Genomic DNA, 27,180 nt, shown 5'->3' on the forward strand with positions numbered 1-27,180 from the left:
TCTCACAGAGCAGTTTCTTCCTGTTTTTCTTCTCACATGCTTCCAATATGATCGACTAGCCATACCTCTTAACCCTACCAGTAGGCATAAAAAGGTTAAAGGAGACTCTTATTTGTAAAACAGGAAACAAAAACACAGCAGGGCAACACTCTCTTTTAGTAATATTTGGTAAAAGCAAAATCAACTTGTTAAGGTTGGGGCTTCTAGCTTGTTGCCTCTTGTAAAAAGTTTCACCAGTGCTGTCCACATCCCACAACATTTCAAGGTAAAAATTTTCAAAAATTCAAATTGTGTTTTTAAAGTAACTCCACTGAGGACTTTCGGATCAGAACCCAAACTATTAGAATTGGGTATTTTTATTGTGGGATATGCCCTTCATTTTTTTAAGGGATAGAGACTATGCCTATAAAATAGTAGGTTCAATGAAAATGAAAGGTTTAAAGCACAAAACATGAAATATACTCATAGGCAGAGCTTCTAGCACTGGAATGCATCACTGCAAGACACCAATGAAGCACAGAATTTAAAATCATAATTAGACAATAAGGATGAGAACATTCAAGATGAAAGAAACCCCAGAGAAAAGTTTAGGATATTTTATATTCCAAGTGAAGACAGCCTAACAGAATCAAATATCATTGCTTACAAAAGGAAAATTATATTGTAGAGGTATTTTCAACATTCAGATTTAAGGCTCAATAAGAAGTGTCTTTGGAAAGGCCAGACCTGGTAGTCAAGAAAATTTACCACAACATATGTGTATCAGAAGATACTTTATTGCCAAGAAGAACAAAACTGTTGCTGTCATGCCCGGATGTCTCATTTTAAAGACAAAGCTTTTCCTTCACCACTTTTAAAGACCTGTAAATACAGCACTATAAAAAACTAAAACAAACAGAAGAAAAATTACAAAAATAAATTAGAAAAAGAAAAGCTGAGAAAGAGGAAAGCCCAACCGACAAAGGAGAAAATGTATTTGAAGCAACAGAAAAGCTATGAAGTGGAATGAAAGTATCATGTTATGTCTTCCTTCCAAATGAAGTTGGGGTGGGGGTGGAGTTTGCATATGAAATAAAATAGCAGCAAAGAAAAAGGGTAAGTACAAAAGGGTAAGTACAAGTGCATTTGTGTCCCTCTGGAACTTTATTAACCAAAACAGTAGTACTCATCTGAATCAATTTTGGGATGCCTATGCAGAGGCTGTGAGTCCTCCATAATAGAAGAATCACTGAACTTCTCCATATCTGAAGGGGTTTGGTGACCAGGGACATCATCCACTAAGGTGTCCAAATAACTCCCCACTGATATTCCATCCAGTCCATCACTACAGTCTTGTAAACTGTTACAGCTGTCATGAAGGGACGTCTCCTGACTTTCCAGCAAGCTGCACAGGCTGCCACTCAAGCTGCTACCTCTGCTGGCAATGGCTTTCTCTTCAATCATCCACTTGATTGATTCAATACTTTCATTGATGATCAGTAGCTGGCGCATAAGCTTCACATCAGTGGCTCGGAGATTAACCTACAAGGCAAAAGTGAATAAAAATATTACTAATTTTCTTCAAAATGGAACTCCAAATAGCAAGCTGAAGGAAAAGAATGGGTTAAAAAAAACCCACACAAAAAAATCCATCTTTCACAGCTAGGACAAATCATAGAATGATTTGGGTCGGAAGGCATCTTAGGGAACATTTAATTCCAATCCCCCTGCCATGGAGAGGGGCACCTTCCACTAGACCAGGCTGCTCAAAGCCTCATCCAGCCTGGCTTTGAACACTGCCAGGGATGGGGCATCCACAGCTTCTCCAGGCAACCTGTTCCAGCGTCCTGCCACCCTCACAGTAAATTATTTCTTCCTAGTATCTAACCTTGAATCTGCTCTCTGTCAGGTCAAAGCTATTACCCTGTGTCTTATCACTAACATGCCCTTGTAAACTGCCCCTCTCAAGGTACTGGAAGTCTGCTATAAGGTCTCCCCAGAGCCTTCTCTTCTCCAGGCTAAAGGACCCCAGCTCTTTCAGCCTGTCTTCATAGGAGAGGTGCTCCAGCCCGCTGATCATCTTTGGGGCCCTCCTCTGGACCATCTCCAACAGGCCCATGTCCTTCTTATGTTGGGGACTCCAGAGCTGAATGCACTAGTCCAAGTGGGGTCTCATGAGAGCAGAGGGGGAGAACCACCTCCCTCAACCTGCGGGCCATGCTTCTTTGGATGCAGCCCAGGATGCAGTTGACTTTATGGGCTGCAAGTGCACATTGCTGGGCCATGTCAAGGTTCTCGGCCACCAACAGCCCAAAGCCTTTCTCCTCAGGGAATTTCCACAAGATTACACAAAGGTGAGGCCTAAGAGTTTTATTTGTTGCTTCTTTCTTCTCATCTGAAACATCACAAGCGTTGACAAAAAAAGAAAACGAAAAAAATATCTGTGTGACCTCCTATTCATCACATGAAAGAGGTTAAAAATGGTGAAGAGGCAGTCTGACGAACTGAAGATGATTCTAGGTTTGACCACAATAACAAGTGTGGAGAGCCAGAAGCTGCTTACACCCATAATGTGAGAAGATAACACTAGTTTGTGACCTAATCTACTCTGCAGCCCCTTCTAATAGCACCTCAGCACTACTAAATGTTTGACATCACAACAGACACACCTTCAGTCTCATCACTTCCACAGTAAGACCTCCACCTCTATGAACTTTTGCCATACTGCCAACATAGGGCATGCACGCTTAAAACCACTGGGAAAAAGATGCCAGTCGTTTCAGATTAACTCATAGGGATACCATGTGTAGCATGTAATTTGTGTCATATTTTATCACATGTTCTTATACCCTTCAATTGTACTTATCAAGCATAATATGTGCAGAGATGTCACTGATTTAATACATGCATTTAGAAAATACTTGCCCTTATACATAATTTGAGTGTACCTCTCTACAAAATGTGTGCCATAACATCTGATGTATGTGTATTCATTACATGCTTTTCCAAAGGACACTAACATCTTAACTTTCAGCTTATTAATTTGAAAAAAACAATACAGTATATAAAAAATTTCAATGTCTTCACTCAATTGAGAAATAAGGAAGAAGTAAGATCTGTTCTGCCAGACAATAGATGTTTTATACTATTCTCCTTGTCCACAACCATTATTCAGAAATACAGCATCTGTATTGTTCAGCCACAATGGACTGGAACGGAATCGGTATTGTCAGGAAGCAAAGACTGTGTCTTGTTTTGCCAGAAGTACAATATGGACACAGTTCTTTCCATACTCAAATGCTGTCTTCTCAATATCTGAAGTTACACTGACCTGGTACCGTTGTTGAAGAAGTTATTTTAATGTGGTTTTATTCTGTTATATACTGCAAGGGATTGTACTAGTTCTGGCTGGGAAGCTTCACAGCAGCCAGTATGGGGCTGTGTTCTGTATCTGTGACTGAAACAGCGTTAACAGCATACTGGCATTTGAGCAGCTGCCGAACAGTGATCACATAGCCTCAAGGCCTTTCTGTTTTTCACTTTGCACCCCCAATGATAGGCCGGGGCTAAGAAAGACGTTTGGATAGGACAGAGCTGGGACAGTTGACCAGAACTAACCAATTCCCTGCCTATATGCCCATTATATATGTTGTGCTCAGCAATAAAACCCATGGGTTTCACCTTTCCAACATAGCCATTGCTTGGGGACTGGCTAGGCATTGGTATACTGGTAGGAGACTGTAAGTGACTGACTTTGTACCACTTTTTTTTAATTTTAATTTCTTTCCTCCACTTATTAAACTACCTTTATTACAACCTGTGAGTTTTTCTTGCTTTTGTTCTTCCTGTTCTCTCTCGCATCTCACCAGAGGGGGAGAGAGAAGTGAGTGAGCAGCTGGTGGGTGCTTAGTTACCAGCCAGTCAAACCAACACAAACATACTTCAAGGATAGCTAGTAACAAACTGCCTATGTAACTCTCATATGCATTCCCAGCCTCCCTCCCCAGTCCCAGAATGACTCCTGAATTATCCTCAATCCACTACCACAGGATGTAACATAGCTAACCTGGCACTGTGCAAAATAGCTTTACCATTCACAGTTTTAACAATACTGCCCATCTATCATTGTTTCAGACGTGAGGTTTTGAAAACAGATTGACCATTTCACAGCCCTCCTGCTCAAGCCAGTTCTTCTACTCCTACCCATAAATCACGATAAACCATTTGCTCAGCAACTAGGCTGTCATGAAAGCAGTAAATTACCCGACTTCTCAAATACAACTACAGACCTCAGCAACTTGCTGAATATAAGCCAGCTTGGAGACAGCAAATTTCCCAACAGGCCAATGAAGGAAATGTTTAACAGAGCTAGCACCAATATGCCTCTAATCAAACAGTCCCTTTTAAGCAGATGTCTCACATATTTCAGTTCACAGGAATAATTTTTTGCTCCAAATACATACATAGCTTCAGCGTTTCTGCAGAATAGCCTTTACTGGCAGTGTTTCTTTGCATTCTTGCGTACTTGAGTCCTCCTCCACCCAGCTACCATATTGTCCCAAATCTCCCATATCAACAGCGTGCTCTTCCTAAAGCAAACATTAAAAAGTAGCCCACTGTCATCTTTCTTTAATATGCTTTACTTAATCATCTGTTTGATAATACAAAAATGTCACTACATTTCTTGCCTCTTACCTGCTTTAGCACAGATACAATCACATTAGCTCATACTGACTTATGTAGCTGCAACCCTAATGTAGCCATTAGAGTACACAAGGCAGTTCCAAGATGGTTCAGCTAAAGGGATTAAACACACTAAAACCTCATCATGTCTCATAGCTCCATTCCTTATGCACTGTTACAGATGCACTTCAGAAATATTCTAAGAGTTTATCATGGTTAATACAGGTATTTCAGAACAGTTTCTACAGCTGCTCTTTGAGTTAAAGGTAGAGCACAGCACCACCATAGGGAAAGTGCATGTCAGTATGTATCAGTCCTCAGCACAAGCTTGTGGTGTACACAGAAATTCTGACAAGACAGCAAGAAAGGAATTCTGGTTACAGGCTAGCTTCTGTATCTTTTTGCTTAGCTTATATAACCACAATAGTGCAGATCACCAGGAAATGTTTAACATTGAACAGCTAGTCATGGCAAAGAACAGTAATTAAATTGAAGTGACAGCATCTTTCAAGTAATGCAGTCTGCTATCATACATTGGTGGACAGAACAGATCAGCATTCAAACACAACCAGACCTTCAGTCTAGAAAGGATAACTGGCCTAAGCCACCTGCCTGTGCCTCCCTCCCTCTCATACTAGTTGTTCTAACAAGGTACTTTTTCCTTGCACAGCTAGCCTTGCTTATGGTCTTCCCTAAGATGATGTGCAACACTGTCATACCTTATACAAGAGACGTTATATATATACACAAACATATGGACGTCTGTGCACATACATATATACACATAAATATACAAATATTCATATTATTTTTACACATACAATGTTTTTAAGAAAGGATTTGGGTAGATTATTGGTTTTAGAATAAAACTCTTCATGACCAGGGCTGTTAACAAAGACAATTATCACTTCCTGGCAGTCTCCCAAAATAGTGCATGAGCTGTCCCTAGCCTGATCACTTTCCTTTCGGATCAAAATTGCACTTGCGCTCACACTACAGGCAGAACAGACTTGTTTTTCTGCTGCATGTCTTGCAGATATAGCTTCCAGTCACCTCCAAAGATAGCGGGTCCCCTTCCCCCTGCCCCCCACCCCCAATGACTAAGCTAAAAATTCTGTTCAATATATCCTTTTAATCTTTCAAAACTGCACCTCCAGTCCCTCTCTGCAGACTACTTCCTTCTAGATTCCTGGGGGTCACATGCTGCTGCTTCTTTTAACTACAGGAAGTCTGCAGGGATATTAATGGTAACCATAAAATGTGGTCTGAGGAAAAGACACTCCTAAATTTATTTTAAAGGTACTAGTTTCATTTTTTCCTCAACACCTTTATGTTGTGTGCTGTAAAGAGCCCATAATGAGTTTGAATAACAAGGTATTTCCTTCAAGACAAATCTTTTTGGCAGAGCACAGAGAAATAAGTCACTATAAGACATAAAAAACCCCTTAGAAGTTAATGGATTCAGGGAGCTATTTATGTCACTCAGCTCAGAAGTTCTGCTCTGCCTATGATCTCAGGCAGGATTCAAACACTGATCTAGGGTTGGCTACTATGTAATCTGTGTTTTTAAGGCAGTATAATTTTGGACAGATATTTCACAATAAATGGATGTTGGATGGAAACAGCAGCAAAATATGGCACCCTACTGAAACTTGTTCAGAGGTTCAGTGTGTGAGCAGAAGAGAATTAGCAAGTGAAGAGGTTAGATGAAACTGGAGCAGATTCCATCTGTTGTTAAACACTGCTACACCAGTCTGTATCACTGATTTTACAAACAGAATTTCAAACCAGTAGAATCTTTCCATGGCAAACAGGTGTGCATGACAACTACAATTTAGAAGTATTGATGCTACTGCTGTTTTCCTTTTTCTAGGGTGTGTCAGAGACAGCTTTCCACTTTCACATTCAATTTCTTCTATTTCCCATATCATTCAGGATGAACAGCTCTGTGGCTACCCAGCTATGCCTACCTCCCTTTTCTTTTTTTTTAAAGGCAGGTTACCTCACTTTTCCATGGAATTTGAGGTGTTAGATTTTTAATATTTTTGTAACAATGTCCAAATAATAATTCATTTTGAATTTTGAGTATCCCTTTTGTCACAGAAGCTAATCTTATTCCACTTTCATCATTACAGAGTAACAATTTTTAGAGTAACTAAGAAAATTAATTCCCAAGGAGAAAGGTGTGAGTGTGAAAAATAAAATAAACATTGATTCGCAACGTTTAATTATTTGAGTCTTACAAAGATACAGATTTAGTAAGCAGATACAAAAGTGTATAAAACTCGTCAATTAAACCTCATCAACCAATTATGGGAGAGAATATATATAACAAGCTAAAAAGACCATAAGCAATCAATTTAAAGTACAAAATTCAGAATATGTGAATGCAAGATTATTTAATTGGAGTGACTGAGCTAACTCACACACTTACACACACAGAAGCTTTGTTTATGAAGCAACCACCTTAAAGTATGAGGTATGCCACCTGAAGGCTAGCAAGTTCAGAATGATACTACAATAGCTTCTCAACACCAGTGAGCTAACAAAATGCTTTTTTTCTGCATTTAACATGTGTAAAATAAAAATATAAATGACAGATAAGGGACAAATTTTTGCTCCATGAACACACAGGTTGATGAATATGCTGTGCATAAATGCCATCCTACTTAATTAGTAAATATGCATGCGCAGGACTTTAAAACCCTTGCCTACTTCAAAATTTTCCCACTGATGCAGGAAGTTTGCATTGGTTTCTTCATATAATTAAGCCACTTTGGGCGATGGCATTTCAGGATCCAGATGACAGAGCAGAATGTCTAGACTGACTTCTGAATTTGAACACTATCTTCAGTATCAACTGTCAAAAAGCCAGGAAGCTTTTAGGTGACACAGTGTAAGAACACGGGGTTAGTATCTGTAGCTGGAAGGGATCATCTATGCACGGGTGGAACTATAAGTGCTTGTGTGAATGTTCTACATCCACTCTACCGCAAAGTCAACTTGCTTGGAATAACGGAGGCACTACAATAATTTGAACTAACCTAATCAACCTGACACTGTGTGAGCTCTCTCATGTCTTCATATGCATAAGCAATGGATGTGGTAACCAAAGTCTGGCACAGATCAAACCAACAGTGAATCAGCGTAGGTGCTCCATTGTTCATCATTATGCCATGTATGTCCGACTGATTTACCTCACCACTATTTTAGGTAAACTACATTTCAGTCAACAGTAATACATGTAGATCAACAGCTTTTTGTGCATCTAGTTTCTTGCAGCACAGCTTTGTGTTATAATTTATTGCTGGAACGTTTTCCCATTTCTTTCCTCATGTTTTTTAGGCTTGTGGTAATCTTCAGACAATGAGGCAGCACATACAAACCCTACATATACAAAAGGTAAATTGACCCACTGTTGATTTGTCATTGCAGTTTGCTGACCTAGTTTATTTCTGCAAACTGCGCAAGTTACACCAACCCTTCTCAGCCATACTTCCATCATGAGTCACAATAAAAACCTTGTGGCAGGCTACAGAGGCAGTCCTGATCACTTAATTCATGCCTTCTTCTGCAAAACTGGTTATTTATACTCTTGTTTCTCTTGAAGACTCCAAAATTGTTAAAACCCTCATAGTAGATTCTTAGGCAGCATTTGTTATTATCACTGAAGTCCCAGTTGTTCACAAAGTGAACGGTCATTAAGTCTTCAGTTTCTAACAGCACCCTTGACCTTGCTGGCTTAAGAAGCTCTAGCCTGGTCATGACCTTATTTCAACCTGATGCAGTTCCAGCGCGATCCTGAACCAAATGCTTATGACAAATACCTCTACAGTTCCTTCCATAAAATTTGGCAGCAACATAACAGCTTTGTGAGCAGTTCTTTTTAACTAGGAAAGACAAAGACAGACAGTGTGATTTGGCATCAGCCAGAAGAGGATTCCCCTTCTGTAAACAGAGCGTACCAAACACCCATCACCTAAAGCAAGGAAGTGGGCAGTTCAGATCTGAGCCACCACCAGAATAATCAGGAGGCAGAGCAACTTCATGAAGGAGCAAGTTAACTCGGTAAGCAGTGAGTGTAAAAAATTAACAGGTTTCAAAGACATTTATTTGTGCTACTATGGTTATCATCTGGTATAGGAAATCCCAATATTGCTGATTTACATTCGTCTTACAACACTCTTGTGTTATAATACCAATATATTTTGATATGTTCATTTTATACATACTAATCTCCTTCTGACTTCACAGGAAAATACATAACAAGTTATGCAACTGTTTAATTACATTATCTCTGTAACAAAAAAAGTGGATCTAAAGGCATCTTTCTACCTCCCTGAAATGTGCATGAGCCTTTTCTGTGGAGCATCTGTGGGCAGCTTGTCATTTTCATTAACACCCAGTAAAATCTCAATGATTTGGATGAATCATCATCATGGTTTAACACCAGCTGGCAAGTACGTACCATGCAGTCACTTGTTTGCTCCCTGCCACTCTAGCAGGATGGAGAGGAAAATTAGGAAAAAGGTGAAACTTGTGGGTTGATACAGGAACAACTTAATAATAAAAATAAAATAAAAGTAATAATAACAACAATTGTAATAAAAAAGGGTGGGGGGAGAGGAATAAAACCCAAAAGGAAAAGAACCCACCCAAGTGATGCACAATACAATTGCTGACCACCTGCTGACCGATGCCCAGCCAGTCTCCAGGCAGTGCCTGGCAGGCCCCGGCCACCCCCGCCCAGTTCATATACTGAGCATGCCACCCCATGGTATGGAATACCCCTTTGGCTGGTTCAGGTCAGCTGTCCTGGCTTGTCCCCTCCCAGTTTGCTGTGCCCCTCCAGCCCTCTCGCTGGCAGGGCCTGAGAAATGGAAGGTCCTTGACCTAGTATGAACATCACCCAGCAACAACCAAACCCATCAGCATGTTATTGACATTGTTCTCATACCAAATCAAAAACACAGCACTGCACCAGCAACCAAGAATAAAAAAATAACTCTATCCCAGCTGAAATGAGGACAATCATTTACTCAGTAGGCTACAATTTCTATTTTTTTTTTTTTTTATATATTTATACTATTGAAGGTATCCTCTATGCTTAAGTAGAACACAAAATTCTCAGCACAAGAATCTTTTTCTTGGATGTTTGTTTTAGATTTTTGGCCATCTTTTTATTTTACGGTGAAAAAGAAGAAACAGTTCAAATACCTACTAAGTAAGTATGACTATGATTATCGGAAAGAAACATGCCATAATCAGAGAGCAAGTAATAGGACCACCCCCACCCCACCCCGCCATTAGTTAGTTAAGTCCCTATTTCATCAACTCCTCCCCAAATGAAAAAGAAAAAAAAAAACCTAAATCAGCTCTTTAAATACAGAAACACATCAGAATTCAGAGGGAGAAATATCCAGCCTCAGAAGGATGAATGAATATGAAAGAAAGGTCCTAAATATTTTAAAGCTTAGTTCAATGAACATTAAAAGGAGCAGCAAGGAAATGTAGGATTTTCCGAAGAGCAAAAAGCCTCTAATGCTATTGGAAGTTTTTACTGAACATTTCCAAATATCTCCTACTGCTGTCATAAAAGCAGCATCTGACCTTAGAAATGGACCTGCTGTGACAGAGGTGAAAATGCTTAGAAAAATCCATACTATGGACCCACATATGTTGACAGACGAGATAATAACAGCACAAATGTTCAGGTCAATACACAGTGGTAATAATCAGCTGTGGGTGTCAAAGTGTCATGGCAGACTGACAATCACAGCATCACTGTAGTGGTGTTCTAGACACCACACCACACAGGACTATATACATCTTCCACACCAACATGATATGGCACTGGGTCTCAACAGCGTAATTTTTATTTTTTTTTTTTTTTTTACCATTGGATTTAACTCTCTGCCTCATTTATGCTTGACTTGACCAAAACATGATCTTACAAATAGAGCGCAAAAGCTGGATAAAGTATCTGTTAATTTCTGAATTAGGTTTGGTTAATGAGCACTCCAGACCTGCTAATCCCTTTAAAATTCCTTAATATCAGTACTGGCACTGTGTAGGTATGCTCAAAAGCATAGAACTAAAATACAAGTGAAAGAATATAATGGGTTTTGCTTACAGGTATATTCAAAGTTTGAAAATGTTGCTTTTACCAAGACAGTGATCCTCACTTCATTATCATTTTTAAAAGGAAGGGAAAAAAATAATCAAGAAAAAACTTGCAACTTGTTTTAAGTCAGAACTGAGACGCGACATTATTGAAGATAAAACACTGGAGACAAATCTGAACTCTCATAATACCACTGCAGAGACACATAAGATTAAAAAAGTGTAACATCTTTGTCTGAATCTCCCCAGAATTCAAAATTAGATTATTTTTGTAATAATTCTGTGGCCCTGGAAATTAAGTAGGTCCTGTTAAAAGTGTATTATTAACTTAATAACCAAATCTTTACTAAGAGGAAAATCCCACTGTATTTACTGAAGGTTTATATGAATAAGAATAAAAAGGAAATTCAAGACAGCCTTGTAATTTTAAGTGATCAAATGTCCTCTTAGAACTGCTTTAATAGAGTTAGAAAGTGATGTGCTGATCACTGGATTTTTCTTCCCCTATGAAAAAGTTATGATCACCATGTTTCAGCACTAAATCTTTTCACTTATTGAATAAAAATGAGTCAACATCTTATCAAATAAGGTTTGGTTTGGTTTTTTTTTCCCCTAATTTTAATCTGTGCTCTATTTGAAGTTGCATGTCTTTCAGATTCAGTCTTATTTTTTCTTTTAAATCAAAAACTTCAACCAAATTTCCCATTGTAATCACCATCCTGCTAAAATACATTTTGTACATCGGCTTTGTGCCCATCTGAATGTGGCAGCAAATTTGAGATCTTTCAGATAAAAGAAAGCAAAGTTGAGTATTTTGAATCTTTTCACCAAAAATACCCTTCCAAACTTCCAATAATCTATGAATAGTTAACTACTTTAGTTCTTTCTCACTCGCTAAGACTGTATCAAACAGCTAGCTGCCAATCTGCACCCAGGATCTCCAGGTTAAAAAGATAGAAGTAAACAAGAGGCTAGAACCATTTTTAGCAAGCTGAAACACAGAATTTGGTCAAAACACTTAGCCAGGAAGGCTGCTGCAGGCTATCCTAGCTGCAGCTTTTGAGCCCTTTTGGCTCAAAAAGCCCAGTGACCCTTTAGCTCTCACAGAACACACTGCAGTAACGCGTTCTCAAGGCCACAAGGCAAGATTACCCAGATCATAAAGCGAAAGGATATATTATAAATTAAATAAACAGAAATCCTATGCTTGTCGCTAAGGTCACCTCATAAGAAGGTAGCAGCAGTAATCAGTGTTGAACTATAAACCTCAGAACAAACCCAGGCGCTCTAGGTACCAGCCTTCCCATACTATTTGATCCCTCCTCTAACCAGTAAACATCATTCACACCATATGGCGTAGCTTCTCCTACACCACTCTAGTTCATACCACATTGCTCTTTTTATACCTAAACCTGCTCTTGGTAAAGATTTCTACATAGCTGACTACTGGGGCAATATGGCTTGATCCTAGTCCAGCAAAGAATATTAATCATAGCCATCAGTGCAGTTACCAGAGGTATGAGTAGAGGGGAAGGAATCAGGGTCATTGGTTACATTTCCCATTTCTCCTTCCACTGAGGAAATGCTACCTACTAAGCTAGTTGTAAAGCAGAAATAAGGTGCAAGACTTGCACCAGATAGCTAGGAAAAGACAAATGCCGCCTTTGCCAATAATCAAGAGTGACCTGGGAAGTGAAAGTAGATGACAAGGGACACAATAGAGTTGAACTAGAGAAATACAGCTGTATTCAAAAAGGGCTGTTAAGGCTCTTCTGAAGTAATTTCACCATTAAATTTCAACAGACTACAAATTAATAAAAATTAAGGAGAGAAATGACAAAATCTTACATATCATATGGTGGTTTGGGCTGCGTTTCTTTTTTCCTCTGAAATGGGAGGACTGCTGCTCTGCACATAATTAGCTATATGCATTGATGGTCATTGTGAGCTACCTCATGTGCCTATGGGGAAACCAACTGTGCCTCCACTCTATTCCTCCAGTCACAGCAGCCACTGCTGGGTGCTAATGCAGGAGTACATAAATTCCATAGGCATGCGAAGTTTAAGAAAATTACTATTGCTTTGGCATGCTAGTAGTATTGCTCTTCTCTTGCAAAGAGGTTTTCCCTTCTATTGTTTCAGGATTTAGTTTTCCACAAACCCTGTAATGCTAGAAATCTGTCACAGGCCACCACTTGAGGCTAAAATATTTCAGGGTATGGCACAATTGTCCCATGATATATGGATAGTCCATTAATGGTTACAGTGGCTGAAGTGGCCATGTGAAGGCAAAATGTGTTTGCAGTCACAGATCAGGAGAAGTCTTCTAAAATTATCACCTGGACTTCATGATTGCTTCTCTCTATAGTTTTAAGATGACTAGAACAATAGTCTAAAGTCAGAGTTTACCATGACTCCTTGAATGACTTCTCAATGTTGTCATGTTTTAGCATGGATGCATCCAAATTCTGTTAGAAAACCTTCTGCCCATGGAAAGGATTCTTCAGTATTCAACTGCATTAAAACATGACACTACCACTGTTTTATCATGTACTTTGTTCAAAACACACATCATTTGTTTTTGCCCCAAAAGGAAAGCTGTATAGGTCTGGTTGCTGATATAGACCAATTCAGGCTTATGATATAGCTGGAACAGGCCTTCTCCAGCCACCCTTCCAAACTTCACTGGTTTTCTAAAGAGATGGCAAACCAATGCACAACCCACTTCTGCTGGCACAGAAATGCTTCACTGTTTCCTCCTTGCTATCAGGACTGTTTCCTAGTAATTTAGGATTATTGGAAAGGTCAAGGTCAGAATCTGAAGCTCCGTAAGTTTTTTTTAAAAAATACTGTTTACTGAAAAATGTATAAGAGGGTTGTGCCCAATGTTTGCTATGTTTCATAAGCACATATAAGAGTTACAAAAAGCAGTGCAACCCTTTCAAATAAAACACTTCTTTAAGCCAGTGGAAACTGTAGTAAGACAAAAAAGCCTCGCTTAGATAAATGCAAAGCAACAGAGCTATTCTACCTTTGTTTCTACCCCAAGGTAAAAATGTGGGAGCTTGGAAACACTCAGCACATTTCTTACATTATAATTCCTGAATGTGTGCTTCTTTCTGTATGGAGACAGGTAAGTTTCATGGCCAAAGCAGCAATGCAATAAAATTACTCTCCTTCTGGAAGCATTTTAGTCATGAATGCAGCTAGTATCTAACAACAGTGAACACAAATACAAATTAAGCCATTAAACTGTTTATAAAAATCTGAAACTCCCAGTAGTTAAAGAGGAATTTAGCACTGCTTTGCAGACACTAAATGCTTTTGCTTCACCTGGTACTGTACCCAGCAGGGTCATACAGTATTAAGAGAAGTTTATTTTAGAGCACAGCAAATGAAACATTCAGATAACTTCTCCTAGTAGCTTAGCTAGTGTGTGTTTCCTGTTAAAGTAACAAATGTGCCATACCATTCCCTTGATAAAACACAAAAATTAAGAAATGTCAGGTTGGTAGGGAGGAAAGAGAAGGATTAGGTTGCTGACAGCAGGGCAGCATAACTGTGCCAGTATTGCTGCTCTTTGTGTTTAGGGAAGCTCTGGGAAAGGTTGCATATTCTGTCAAAACAGAGTAGCTAGCTTTAACACTTGATGTATATATACTCTTTACTGTCCTCTCCTTATTTTCTCTTATGGCAGGAGGCAAAACTTTGGAGCAACTTTGAGAGGGGAATCCTCAAACACATTTTATTCCACACAGTCATCCGCAGGTAGGCAGAGGAACTCACTGCTGGAACACAGCACAGGTTATTTTTGAAATAAATGACCATCCAAATATGCTTCTAGATTTGAAAAAAAACCTTGAGCTGTGTTGTTTATACTTTTCAAAACTGCTCAAAGTGGCTTACAGGCTCTCTGGATGCATTTTGGTCACTTAAGTTTGGTTACCCTCCAGACTAGGGTTCTTTCCAGTTGGTTAATCATGAACACTCCCCTGACATAGTCTGGCATCTCTTGAAGCTTGCAAACTGCTCGGAGACATTGAATGAACAGCTTTTGAGAAGTCATTGAAGAGAACGCCTCAGGATGTACCTACCAAGCCCACCAGTTGCTTTGGACACAACCCAGCTCTCACTAGAGACAAAGACATAGAAAGACATCCATTGACACCTAAGCTCTAAATGGCTGATGACAAAAAGAAAGCATGTTAAAAGCTGTGAAAAACAAAGAAGATTATTTCAGTAAGTCAGTTAAAAATCTGTCTTTAAACCACATCCTCCAATACTGGTTACTTTACAGAACAGTCTAGACCCATTGCACACACCAGTCTTAGTGATGTTTTAATTTGACATAAGCCACTACATAGTTGTGAATTCAACAACTATTGAAATCAGTATCCTAATCAGACACCTATCCGCTACAGGCAAACAAAGAGCAATACCATGCTGATTACAAGACAACAGTTTCAATGGATGCATACAAGAATATTCTCTCTGTCATTCTAGGTTTTACTCCTAACACAGCTACAGCTTGCTAAAGACTCAAAATAAGAGCATACTTGGCTCTAGGGGTACCAAGGCCATTTGTACACTCACATGGCTCAGCATCATGGTACAGGGTAAAATCAAGCTCAGAAAGCAACTTAATCCTGGGGCAAGGTGTACTTCCTTCATAACCAGCTTTACTATAGCCAGTGCAGGTACAGAAGGTTTCCCAGCTAGATCTGGTTTGTAGCCATTTAGCTGATAAAGGAAATACCCCAAATGTGCAGGAATGTTTTATCTTCTACATTAAAGAAACATCATTACTTTAATTATTAATCTCCTCCCTGGCTTTTATTGCAGCCATATATTTCAGAACAAGTATTTCAACTTCTTCCTCAAACTCTGCAGCAGTCACTCCTACCTAGTTCTCTCTCCAATTCTTCTCCAGTCCTCGAGAATGTATTCTGTCTGCCACAAAAAAAAGCTAAAGAGATCAAGATTCAGAGGTGTAAAATTTTTAGTATTACAATTCCCTTTTGCAACTAATTGAAGTTATCCAATGACAAGGATGTTATTTCAAAACTGCTTGAAAACAACTGCAGTATGTACAAGGATGCAAGGGAGAACAGCTAGAGCGACCAAATACCTCCACACTAACAAGGAAAAAAGGTAAATGAAAACCTTACAGAGTTTGGTGGGTTGTGGGTTTTTTTGCTGGTGGTTCCCCCAAGCATTTAGTAAACTAATAGGCCAAAACTGGATAACCTTGCTTTTCAGAGTTGCTATGCTGATGGACACCCTCACATTTCAGTTCAAATTCAAGTTTCTCCTGTTTCCTCCTTTAGTTGATTTTAACGTTTGCAACTAACAGCTTGTACAGCATTGTAAACAACGTAACAGCTTTCTGAGAAGCCTGCAAAAAGCCATTTTTGTTGAAACTATTCTAGAGCAGTATTTGGTCAAGCTACTTCTGAGTCATCACAACTTCTAAAGTCATCACTTTCCTTTATCCCTCCAGCACAGAAGGTCTGCATTCACAAAAGCCATGCTAAGGTTTCAAGTATTGCCTATTCCCTGTGTTTCACTAACAATTTAAAAATACTGACAGAGAAGATTACAGACTGTGTAGGGGACATATCTTCTTTATTGGAGGTGGCCTCAGCACTGCTACTTCCAAAATACAGACACTGACACACCCATGCCATCTTAGGGTCCATTGTCCTACTGGATACTAGCTCTCATTCCACACCAGCAAGGATAACTGCATGGTTGAAGCCAAAATTCAACACCGAGAACAACTGGTGTGAAGGCAAAAAGAAATCCACCACGGGTAAATGCTTGTAACTAGCAGCCTCACTTACGACAGCGAGGGCTGGAAAACCAAGGCTGCAAGTCTGCCTTTATAACAAGTTTCCCCTTTTACTATGAGATTGACCATATTTTTTCTGTTCAGAGCTCTTCCACCTATACAAACAATAATCTGTGAACCATCTTTTGGAACTGCTTACATGCAAGATGCCCAAATTCTATGGTTATAAATGTAGGCGAAAATCCAAGACAGAAATTGTACTCAATTTTATGAGATTCCAATTGCTTTCCATCAGTTCAGATCCTCTATCTTTTTACTTCTGTAAGTTCGTCCTCATTTGCTCCAGATACCAGCATCCAGCCCCTCTTCCAGGCCATGGACAAGTAGGAAATCAACATGTCTACTGTGGAAGGTTTCCTAGGTTTTGAGCTTGAAGGCAGAGAACAGACAAATGATCTTGTAACCTTTAAAAATGAATTAAAACATAGTCTTTTAACTGTTTACTGTTAGGGGGAAAAAGTATCAAGGACTAGAAATGCACTTATGGGCCATCACCTCTGTTAAGTATATTTAGTTGGTATTGCGCATTTCAAGTTTTTCTTGCTTACACAGAAAAGGTACTTTTCAATTATTGTTAGCCGTAAGTATCCACAGAAAAAAAAAAGTACCCACACAAAATTATGATGGTCAAAGGGCTGGAGAACCTGCCTTATGAGGAAGACTGAAGGAGTTAGGTCCTCTTTCCCTGGAGAAGGGAAGTCTTGTGCGTGGACCTCATCACAGTACTTTAAGGGCAGCTACAAGGAGGATGGAGGCTCTCCCTTCAGAAGGAGCCACGTGGAAAAGACAAGGCAGAAGTTACACCTAGAGAGGTTTCATCTTGATATAACAGTGATGTATTCAGTGAGGACAACCAACCACTACGACAACCTTCCCAGGGATTTGGTGGAGTCCGCATTGCTGGAGGTCATCAAGATGTGATTGGACAGGGTGCTCCATAATCTCACCCAGACTCTCTTTTGCATGAAAAATTGAACCAGATGACCTTTTCCAGTCCAGACTATTAAAATCATGCTGTTCTGATTTAATCAGAAAATTTGTCATCTATTTGCTAAAAGCTATTGTAAGTCACTTAAACTGCAGAGCTCTGTGCAGAAAGGGTTTAGTTTTCATGTCTTTTCATTACACATTATCAACAAACAGACTTTAAAAGGCAACTTCAGAGACAAAATACTTCCTCTAGCCTTGAAACAAAGTAATCAGGAAAGAAATATCATGAAACAGTAAGACATATTCTTTGAAATGAGAGCTGGCAAAAGTCTACCTGTACATGATACTGAAAAGTTGAAGACAAAATTCTAATATTTGGTTTGGAGTTTTATAAAGCAGGCATTCTTTATTTTCAGTGCCAGATGCATGGGGGGATAAGTTCTGTCCAACATGCATACTAACTCTGCTCCCTGTTTATCTTTCTATGGCTGATCTATACATATTAATAACATTTCTGAGAAACTATTAGCATATTCATTACAGTTCCATTAACTACTTATTGTATCTACACTCTTACTACATGTGTGTGGCCCAATGGGTTGGGGGTCCTCTGGTGGTAATTTGGGACATCTTCATCCTTTCTTCATCCTCTTTTCCATCTTCCTCTTGTTCTTTTCATGACCTTCTCTTCTTCTGGCTCTGTTTCAGCACTTTTGGCTCATGTCTTGGTTTCAGACCCATTCTTATCTACTTAGTAGCTAAACTATACAGTGCAGCGTTCTAGTAGTAGCTGAACTATATAATACAGTGTTGTTCAGCTTGGCCATGTCATCGGTACACAGTTGCAACACTTACAGTTAAGCACACTGGTAAAATTCCTCCAGTATCACACATGGCAGTCTAACTGGAAGCCTTGAGTGAAGTATCTCTGATTGTTGTGATAACTCATGCATGGGACAGAAGCACCTGGTATCTCGCACTGATGCTCTTAGATAAGGTATCAGCAATGTTCCACAGACTCTTGGTGAAGTAGCTAGAAACGTAAGCACATACTCATCAGTACTTCCTGGGGATGTAAGCACTTCAACAGCTGCTGGAGCTGCATCAGAACAGCTGGAAGGTCTAAGAGCAACATGGAGATGGTTCCACAATTCAAATCCTTTTGCCAGGCACCATGTGAGATCTGCCAGTCAAAAGATATGTTTAAAATTGCATTAATTTAAATAAACTTGCTCACCTTCTCCCAAAGATACTCTGAAAAAGTGGAAAACTTGGTAAAGTTCCAGTACTATAATTAGGTTACAACTTTTTCTTGCTAGATTGGATCATTTTCCCTAAGGATCTATCTACAAATCACTTTTAACACAATTATCCCAATATCACTGCCCAATCATACATAAAACTTACAAACTCCTCTGCCACATCAAGCAAATCTGAGGGTACAAAGGAGAGAGCTCATTAGCAAGACCCAAGATTACCAGCTTTTTCAGTGCACTTCAAGAGGACTTGGAGAAATGGATATATTTCCATTTCTGTATGCCTTCTTTCTACTTCCAAGAAAAGCCTCACTTCAGGGATTCACTGAATCACTAACCAAGGTTAATCAAACTCTACTACACAGGCTTGAGGCTTAGCCGCTAGTAATTCTATATTTATGATTTTATCTTCAATCAAGTTTTTAAGCAAAAATTCCCATTAATCTAATAGAAAACCAGCACCTGATACAAAGCTTTGCAACTGCTGACTAGACATACTGAACCAGATCTTGGCTTCAATTAAGTCAGTTGGTGTTATCACACAAAACAGTGGAAGTAGCAGCCTGTACCTACAGCATGTGTTAAAAGAGATGTTTCAAGTCACAGCTGTTGACTTTTTAAAAAGGGTCTTTAAAGAATCTAATCAAGGCAGACCCCCCACACTGTGGATCTAACAAATCTAAGCAAATTTAAGTTGTTCAAGCTCTTAAAAGCTGGTAGAATAGAGTCAAAGCAGCTCTGCCCTCCAACCTGCACCTTCATTTCCATGCTAAGACTATATTAAAAAAAAATACGTAAGAATGAGAAAAGGACTGGCGTTGTAATGATCATATTTATCTAATTTCAATCAATAAAAAATACTTTTAGTTCTTTGGTCTTTACTTTTGTCAGGGCTCCATATTAATCAGCCTTTTACAAATACACTAACACAGAAGTAGAAGAACAAAGGGGGAGAAAACTCAACTAATGAGAAAGCATAGGAACATGCCTCTATCCCAAATAAGCTTAAGCTTAAGTCTGACACACTCAGCTTCTTGGGAATAGGGCTGTTTCCATTTCTTTATCCCTTCACCCTAAGAACTGCTGCGCTGAGAATACCCAGTTCAGCCTTCAGACTCATTAACAGTATCTGATCCTCAACAGTGCTTACTGGAAGGAGTCTCAGCTAAAAGTCCCAGCAATGCAATCTACCTCTCACCTCCAAGACACAGTTTACCTTTTCTGCCCAAAATATTTTTATGCAAAGCATGCTACTTTTTTTGCTGCATGTAATGCAGACTATACTCTGGCTTTCAAGGAAACAAAGAGTTGATTTGGGAAACTTGAATGAAAAGAAGAAAAAACACACTTTCTTTAGTTACTCTTTTCCCCAGAACTTTTGAAGGAGAAATGAGGATTTTTAAGCAGTATCATTTTGGGCTGCAGAATGAACCTCACTGATAATTTACTGCAGTGCGTAGCTGTTGAAGTCATGTGTATTGAATGGTGACCTTAGAAGCATGACACAACACAAACAGGACTGCAGCTATAAAGGATTATTAATGCCCCAGTGGAAGATTCAATGTAAAAAAAAAACCACAGGAGGAAAAAGTTTAATATTAAAATTGTGACAAATTTAATACTGAATCAAGGGCACATTGGCTAGCAGGAGGCACTCCTCACGTCCTAGGCTGACCAGAACACAGCGTTTTGACCCACACGGGTAGTTACACCTTGCTTCTCCTGTTATTTGATGGTCTTATGCCTTAAAGGTTTTCAGAATCCAGCAGAGTCTCCACCACAGCCTTGGTGGGGCAAACTGAAGGTAAAGGAGGGGAAGGAGGCCTGGCAGGTCCGTATTTCAAGAAAGGTACTCCATGGTGCTTTGTGTGATCCAGTGACTACCAGCAAAAATAAAGCTTGAGGGCAAAAGAAGCATACAGTGGGAGCAGCAAAAGGATCTGAAGCAAGGTGCAAGCCTCAAGGCCTTTAGTTAGCAGATGTATTGTTGCTACACACACCCCTCCCTGATCTGTAAGGTGCTTCAACTTACAATAAAAAACAGCATTTCAAATCAAATATTGACACATTTATATGCTTATCTCTTAACATTCCCCTGCAGCAGATGACACAGGAGAGGTGATCACTTCCACCATTTCATTCACGCTTTTCCAGCCCAAGGTCATGGCAACTTGATGAGAGGGAGCTCCCAAAGCTTCCACCATATCTCTCTTCTGAAGAAGTATCCAGTCCAACAGCTACCACTACTTTGTTCTGAAGCAAGACAAGCACTAGTTTCTCACATATCAGACAGATGGAAGAACAGAAGATCATTTTATTTGGAAGGACAAAGTGTGCATTGGCAGGAAAGGAGATGGCCCACTAGTTTTAGATGAATGAAACTTTCCACCTACTTCCACTCCTGTACATCTGAATTTACTCTGGGCACTGGAAGGATTAAATGCAGCCTGAGATAAGGCTTGGTGTCTACTCCCGAGCATTACAAACAGGTTAAGGTAAGCTTTCCTTGTTCTTTACTGTCAGGGGCCAATCAACAGGATGTCAGGGAACACAGTGGTATTTTATAGTAGCTATGAGCCAGAAAATAATGAGAGAACATAGCAAACAGTAAAATACCTCCTTAGCAGAGTACTGTGCCGTAGTTAACTCCAGCGAGCAGCTAAGCACCTCTCCGTCATTTGCTCACTCCACCCTGATGGGATGGGGGAAGAGAATCAGAAGGGTAAAAGTAAGAAAACTCATGGGTTAAGATAAAGATAATTTAATAGGGAAAGCAAAAGCTGTGCATGCAAGCAAAGCAAAACGAGGAATTCATTCACCACTTCCCATGGGCAGGCAGGTGCTCAGCCATCTCCAGGAAAGCCAGGCTCCATTTTGGGAAGACAAAACACCGTCCCTCTGAACATCCCCTCCATTCCTTCTTCCTAAAGCTTTATATACTGAGTATGACATTATATGATATGGAATATTCCTTTGGTCTGCTGGGGTCAGCTGTCCCAGCTGTGTCCCCTCTCAGCTCCTTGTGCCCCTCAGCATCCTTGCTGGCAGAGTGGGGTGAGAAACTAAAAAGGCCTGGGTGCTGTGTAAGCCCTGCTCAGCAATAATGAAAAAATCCCTGTATTATCAATGCTGTTTTCAGGCCAAATCAAAAATATAGCCCCATACAACCTGCTATGAAGAAAATTAACCCCACCCCAACCAGCACACACAGTCAAGAGCTTTGGGATCAGCATGATTTAAACACAATGATAATGCAAAATATACTAAGGCAGTATCTTTGTTTATCAGATTTAGTTGAAATTTGTCAGTACAGACACAGTCATTGTGACTAACAATAGCTGTGGGAAAGGACAGAAGTTGAGGTGCACAACTGCACAATTTGTATAAAGCAGTTAAAAAAACCCACAACAAAACACAACAGAAAATAGCCACACCTGTCCAAAATATCTTCATTAACAAGAACAAGAACACAAGAAGATAATGAAACAGCACTGCTCGGCATCAGAGATCAAGATGTCAGCGCAGTAGTCCATATCAAGTTTTTATATGTGACCAAGAGAGGAAAGCATGAATAACCTAGTTTTGTAAATGCTTACAAAAAAGTTTGCTTGCTTGCTTCAGACTTCAGACAAAAAAAAAAAGCACAGATGTGACTACCTGAAGTTCAGTGAGTGGGCTGCAGAAGCTGCCATCATAGCACAACTAGAAAAAGAAAGCTTGATGGATGACACTTGACTTTCTAAACTTCTAATCTTTCCATTTTTTGGAAGTTTACTACTGCAGCAGCTATAAACTACTTTGCTACATGTTCAAGGCCTCTTAGGCCTTGCAGCAAAGCCAAAGAAGAATATGTTAAAAAGTGGTGTAAAATAATAAGCTAGATAGAAGTTTTGGTTCTGTTTTAGGAATGATGTGCAGTTAAAAAAAAAGTGAAACATAGAAGGAAACTACGATTTTTACCCAATATTGTTCTTAAATTGATCAGATCTGTAAAATGTCACAAAGCAAGCTGCAGAGGGGAAAGTAACAGATTAATAACCTTCAGAAAGTTTAAGGATAGAGGAAAATCCTTATGTTGCTAAAGAGAGTAGAGGAAAACCCCAGGAAGACTTCCATGCTCTGGACTACTGAAGACAGCTGGAAACATGAAAGACATAGTGTAGCCATGCTTCACCTTTTACAAACAGTCATTATATTGGTGGTTTAAAGGCCTGGACAAGAGACTAGAAATCAAACAGGGGAAAAGTGTGTAACAGAATTCCCCTTACTTGGCATGAGCAATGAGTTCAGCTGTGAAAGTCAGTTATTTAAGTGACAAAGAATAGGAGAGGTCAAGGATGTTGGAACTAAAACCTTCACATTGAGGGCAGGGAGGAAAAAAAGAAACCAAGTGGCAGGAGGAAGAAGAGGCAGACAGAAGATTGTAACATGAAACTTGCAAGTGTCAAGTAGGTGAAGAGACCAATTAGAAAGGAAAAGGTGATGAGGGCAAGTCACTCATTTTTTGCCCCCCTTAATAGGCCTGTCATGACATGTCTAGACAGCCACGCCACCTACTCTGGCTACCTTATTTATTTCCTTTGCAGTCTGCCATCCCTAACAGTTTTTTACCTGCAGGTCACTCTACAATGCTTGTGCAAGCTTAACACTGAAAAATAAACATGAGATATGCTGACAATGTGGATCAGTGTTAAAACTGAAATTCACAGCGATCATTGTGATTTTTAGTTTGATTTGTGAGGATCTCTTAAACCATATGAAGCCACAGAACAGCAAGCGTGATTTGTAAGTTACATCTCAAGATTAACATCATCATCTTGGCTATCCCCTCAGAATATCCATTCTTGATTTCTCTCCCCCCCAACATGCTTATTTTTTTAGGCACTCTTACAAACCCACCCACCTTTTGCTTATCTCTCTATCTGTGTATATATGTATCTATCTATATGTATGTAAGGCTGCACAGGGACTGATGGTATGGCATTTACTTGTTCAAATAGGATGAGATTGCTTTGTTTGCTGTAAATGGCTAGGCTCCAAGATAGTTGCATACAGTCATCTCAACAGATTGCCAACAAAATCCTCATCCCAACAAGATCAAATTCCATACTGCTTTCAAATAATTTTAGTGGCAAGAGCTATGGAAAGAACTGCTACCAAAGAAAGTCTTCTGGGACCTCACATAACAACGACACTCTAATAAAAAGTGGAAGCCAACTACGCCTGCGCATGTGAAATACTCTGCATCATCAGAATCTTGTCTGCTGAGTGTTCACTAGTTGCTTGCTCACTTGCTTGCAAAAAGTTTGTTTGCCTTAAAAAAATGATGCCAGTTTTACAGCACCATCAAAAAAAAAAAAAGTTAATACTGAGATGGTGTCACACCAAGTAGGACAAGCACCTGCATTAAGACAGCAGGCACATCATCAGTTCCGAATTAAATACAGCACTGTCCCATCACAGACCACCGGCAAAAAAAAAAACCCTCTCAGCCAAATTACAAGTAGTTGTTTGCTCAAGAATCACTGTGCATCTTCTGCAGCCTGTTTGGAGTTAAGGAAGTCTCTGAAGACCAACGTCCAGAAATTGAGTCACTGAATAGCAGGCCAAATTTTCAGCCCAAAAGATCCAGCACCTCGTTAGGCATTACTCATCAGCAGGAAACAGGTGCGATGCAGAAAAGCCATTTACAACGGGGGGGCCGCGCGTTATTTTCTGCACTGACGCCCCCGCTGCCAGCGCCTCTGACGACCCGACGCGGCGCACCGCACCGCACCAAACCCCGCCGCCGAGGGGCCCTCGGCCACTCACCATCTCCTGCCGCAGGAGGTGAAGTTTCGTCTCCAGCCGGGCCAGGGCGGCGGCGCGGCGGCTGCCGGGTGCTGCGGCGGCGGGGCGTCCCGGCAGCTCCTCCCCGCGCAGCGGCCGCGCCAGGCTCTCGGGCACTTTGCGCCCCAGCTTTTGTTCGACGTCGCGGAGGTCTGGTGGGACGCCGGGCTCCATGGCTTGACCCGGAGGGGCCCGCGGCAGCGGCGCCAGCACTACCTGCGGCCGCCCGGCCGCCGCGAGGGCGCGGAGGCGCGGTAATCCGCGGTGGCGCCGGGGCTGGCGGCCGAGCCTCGCAGGTGACCCGCCGCACACATGTGGATTTCCTGGGCCAGCCCGACCCTCCCCCCGCCGCCCTGCTCTGCCGCGGCCCCGCTGTGCCACCGGGCGCAGAGACAAAAGCAGGAGGGCTGAGGCGACGGAGAACCCCCCCGCGTAAGCCAAGGGGTGCGGGGGGCGCCCCGCCGGCGGGTGCCTGGCGGCCGCCTGCCCTCCCCGCCCGCCCTGCCTGCCCGCTCGCACCGGGACCCGAGTCATCGCGCGTCTCGGCCAGCTGCAACTTTAAAGCCCGCTGGCAGGTGGAAGCGGCGCGGCGCGGCCCTCCTACCGTAATGCCTGGAGGAGAGGCGCCACGGGCGGCGGCGGCGGGGCGCCCTCGCACGACGGGGAATGCCCTCCCCGCCCGGGAGCTGCCGGGCCGCGCTCGGGAACGGCCTGTGCCTTCAGGGGAAAAGGGACAGGGCAGGAAGGGAGGGAAGAGGACAGAGGAGAGTAACAGGAAGGGCGAGGAAAGGAGAAGAGAAGGGAAAGAGAAAATAAAATAAGGCAGTCACCAGAGCTCTGTGACCCTAGATGCTTTCTAACATAAAATAATGTTTTATGCGACAGGAATATACGTGCAGCAGTTATTCCCACTCCTCAAACAGGTGTTATTCCAGGCAAGCTAACTCAGCCCCCACCCCACCTCATTATTTTTGCTATTTTTGTACCCACTTCCTCCTCTCTAAAAAGCAGAGCTTGCTAGCTGAGCCCACCACTGTAGCTCTGCTGGCAAGGCATGTGCCGGCTGTGCAGATAGCGCTGGGAGCGCCCGGTTGCGCCATGGACCGGGGTGTTGCTGCATACACCTGTCATGGTGCTGAAAAACCTTTTAGGCATGAAACTTGGGGTATGAATAGCCCCATCCATGGAGCTGCAGTTGACACATGTCAGCGGGGGTTGAGAGAGTGAGGCCAGCCCCTCCATGAGGGTGCCAGGCCCTTTGTAGCCATGAGAATCACAAAAAGTGGTGTGGTGAGCTTGGGCAAACAAAATATCGTTGCAGCAACCCGGGTGTTCTCTATGAAATAATTTCATCAGCACTTTAAAATATAAGAGTTATTCATCGAGAACTTTGCAAGGGTTTAGCACAGTCAAGCAAAAGCCCACAGACATATAATAATCTTATAGGTGCCTTGATGTTAGACCAGGACCCTTATTGCATCAATATAATCAGACCATCTGGAAATCCTTTGCTTAAGACACATGCAAAGACACTTATGTCTCTTGTATTTGCCAGGATTGTTTAGTTCAGGTATCAAAAAGCCATCAGAAAAGAAAGCCAAAAGCAGTCACACATGCAAAATCAGAATCCTCCTTACTGCCAGCACCCCCAAATGTGTCCTATAGTTCTATTTTAATCTATGAATATTTGGAGAACAGCTTTTATATAACCTCAAATTAATATTGATTTCCTCTATTTTGTAAATTAACAAGTGTCATGCTGAAGTTCTTCCCATGTGAACTATGAACATCTTTTTAAGTAAAAATTTATATTACTATTGCTAAAATACTGAACTATAAAAGGAGGGTTCTTTGCTGTACAAGAAGTACCTTATAAAAAGGATCATGTTTCAACTGTATTTGAATTTTTTTTGAAGACACTTTTTAAAAACAACATGTGAAAGACTAATTTTTTTAAAGATTTCAGGTTACCTGAGTTATCAGGCTTTTTAAAATGAAAATGTAAGGAGAAATAATCCAAATTTTTATGCTAGTTTAAGTGTTCTTATTGATAAAAAGATTTCCTGAACCCTACTGTAAATAATCTGAAAATAATGAAAATAAATTCTTTCTGTTGTTCCATATGAGCAACATTCAGAAAGTAAACTATATAATATAGCATGTGTGTTCACTAGTTTATGCTTTGCTACCCGATGGACTGATTCTCACCTCACACAGGCTCTGCATCAGTATAACACCATGTAAGTCAATGGGTTTACTCTTGAATTACAAAGATATAAAGATACGCCTGTTAAAGGCATCCTTTTAAATCTTCAGGGTTATCAGATTTGGTAGACTAATCTGTATTTCAAGGAAATAGTTCTCTCTGTAGGTAAACACAAACATGTACATCAAATAGTATCTAAACTGCATTCTCATCCTGTGTCAGATCTTCTATCGTCATTCTAAAATCATAGAATATCTCAAGTTGGAAGGGACCCATACGGATCATTGAGTGCAATTCTCTGCTTCTCACTGGACTACCTGAAA

The 27,180-nt window shown here is 40.7% G+C and overlaps 1 protein-coding gene across 1 annotated transcript; it reads right to left on the minus strand.

Moving 5' to 3' along the window:
* Positions 1 to 754: 754 nt before the first annotated feature.
* LURAP1L (leucine rich adaptor protein 1 like) lies at positions 755 to 25,191 on the minus strand. The gene is made up of 2 exons (XM_055791567.1): positions 24,634 to 25,191; positions 755 to 1,521 (listed from the first exon to the last, which is right to left on the minus strand). Exons 1-2 carry the CDS (start codon positions 25,183 to 25,185, stop codon positions 1,147 to 1,149), a joined length of 927 nt encoding a protein of 308 aa, XP_055647542.1. The 5' UTR covers positions 25,186 to 25,191; the 3' UTR covers positions 755 to 1,146.
* Positions 25,192 to 27,180: the final 1,989 nt, after the last annotated feature.

This window comes from Falco peregrinus, chromosome Z (assembly GCF_023634155.1).
Source record: "Falco peregrinus isolate bFalPer1 chromosome Z, bFalPer1.pri, whole genome shotgun sequence".
NCBI lineage: Eukaryota > Metazoa > Chordata > Aves > Falconiformes > Falconidae > Falco > Falco peregrinus.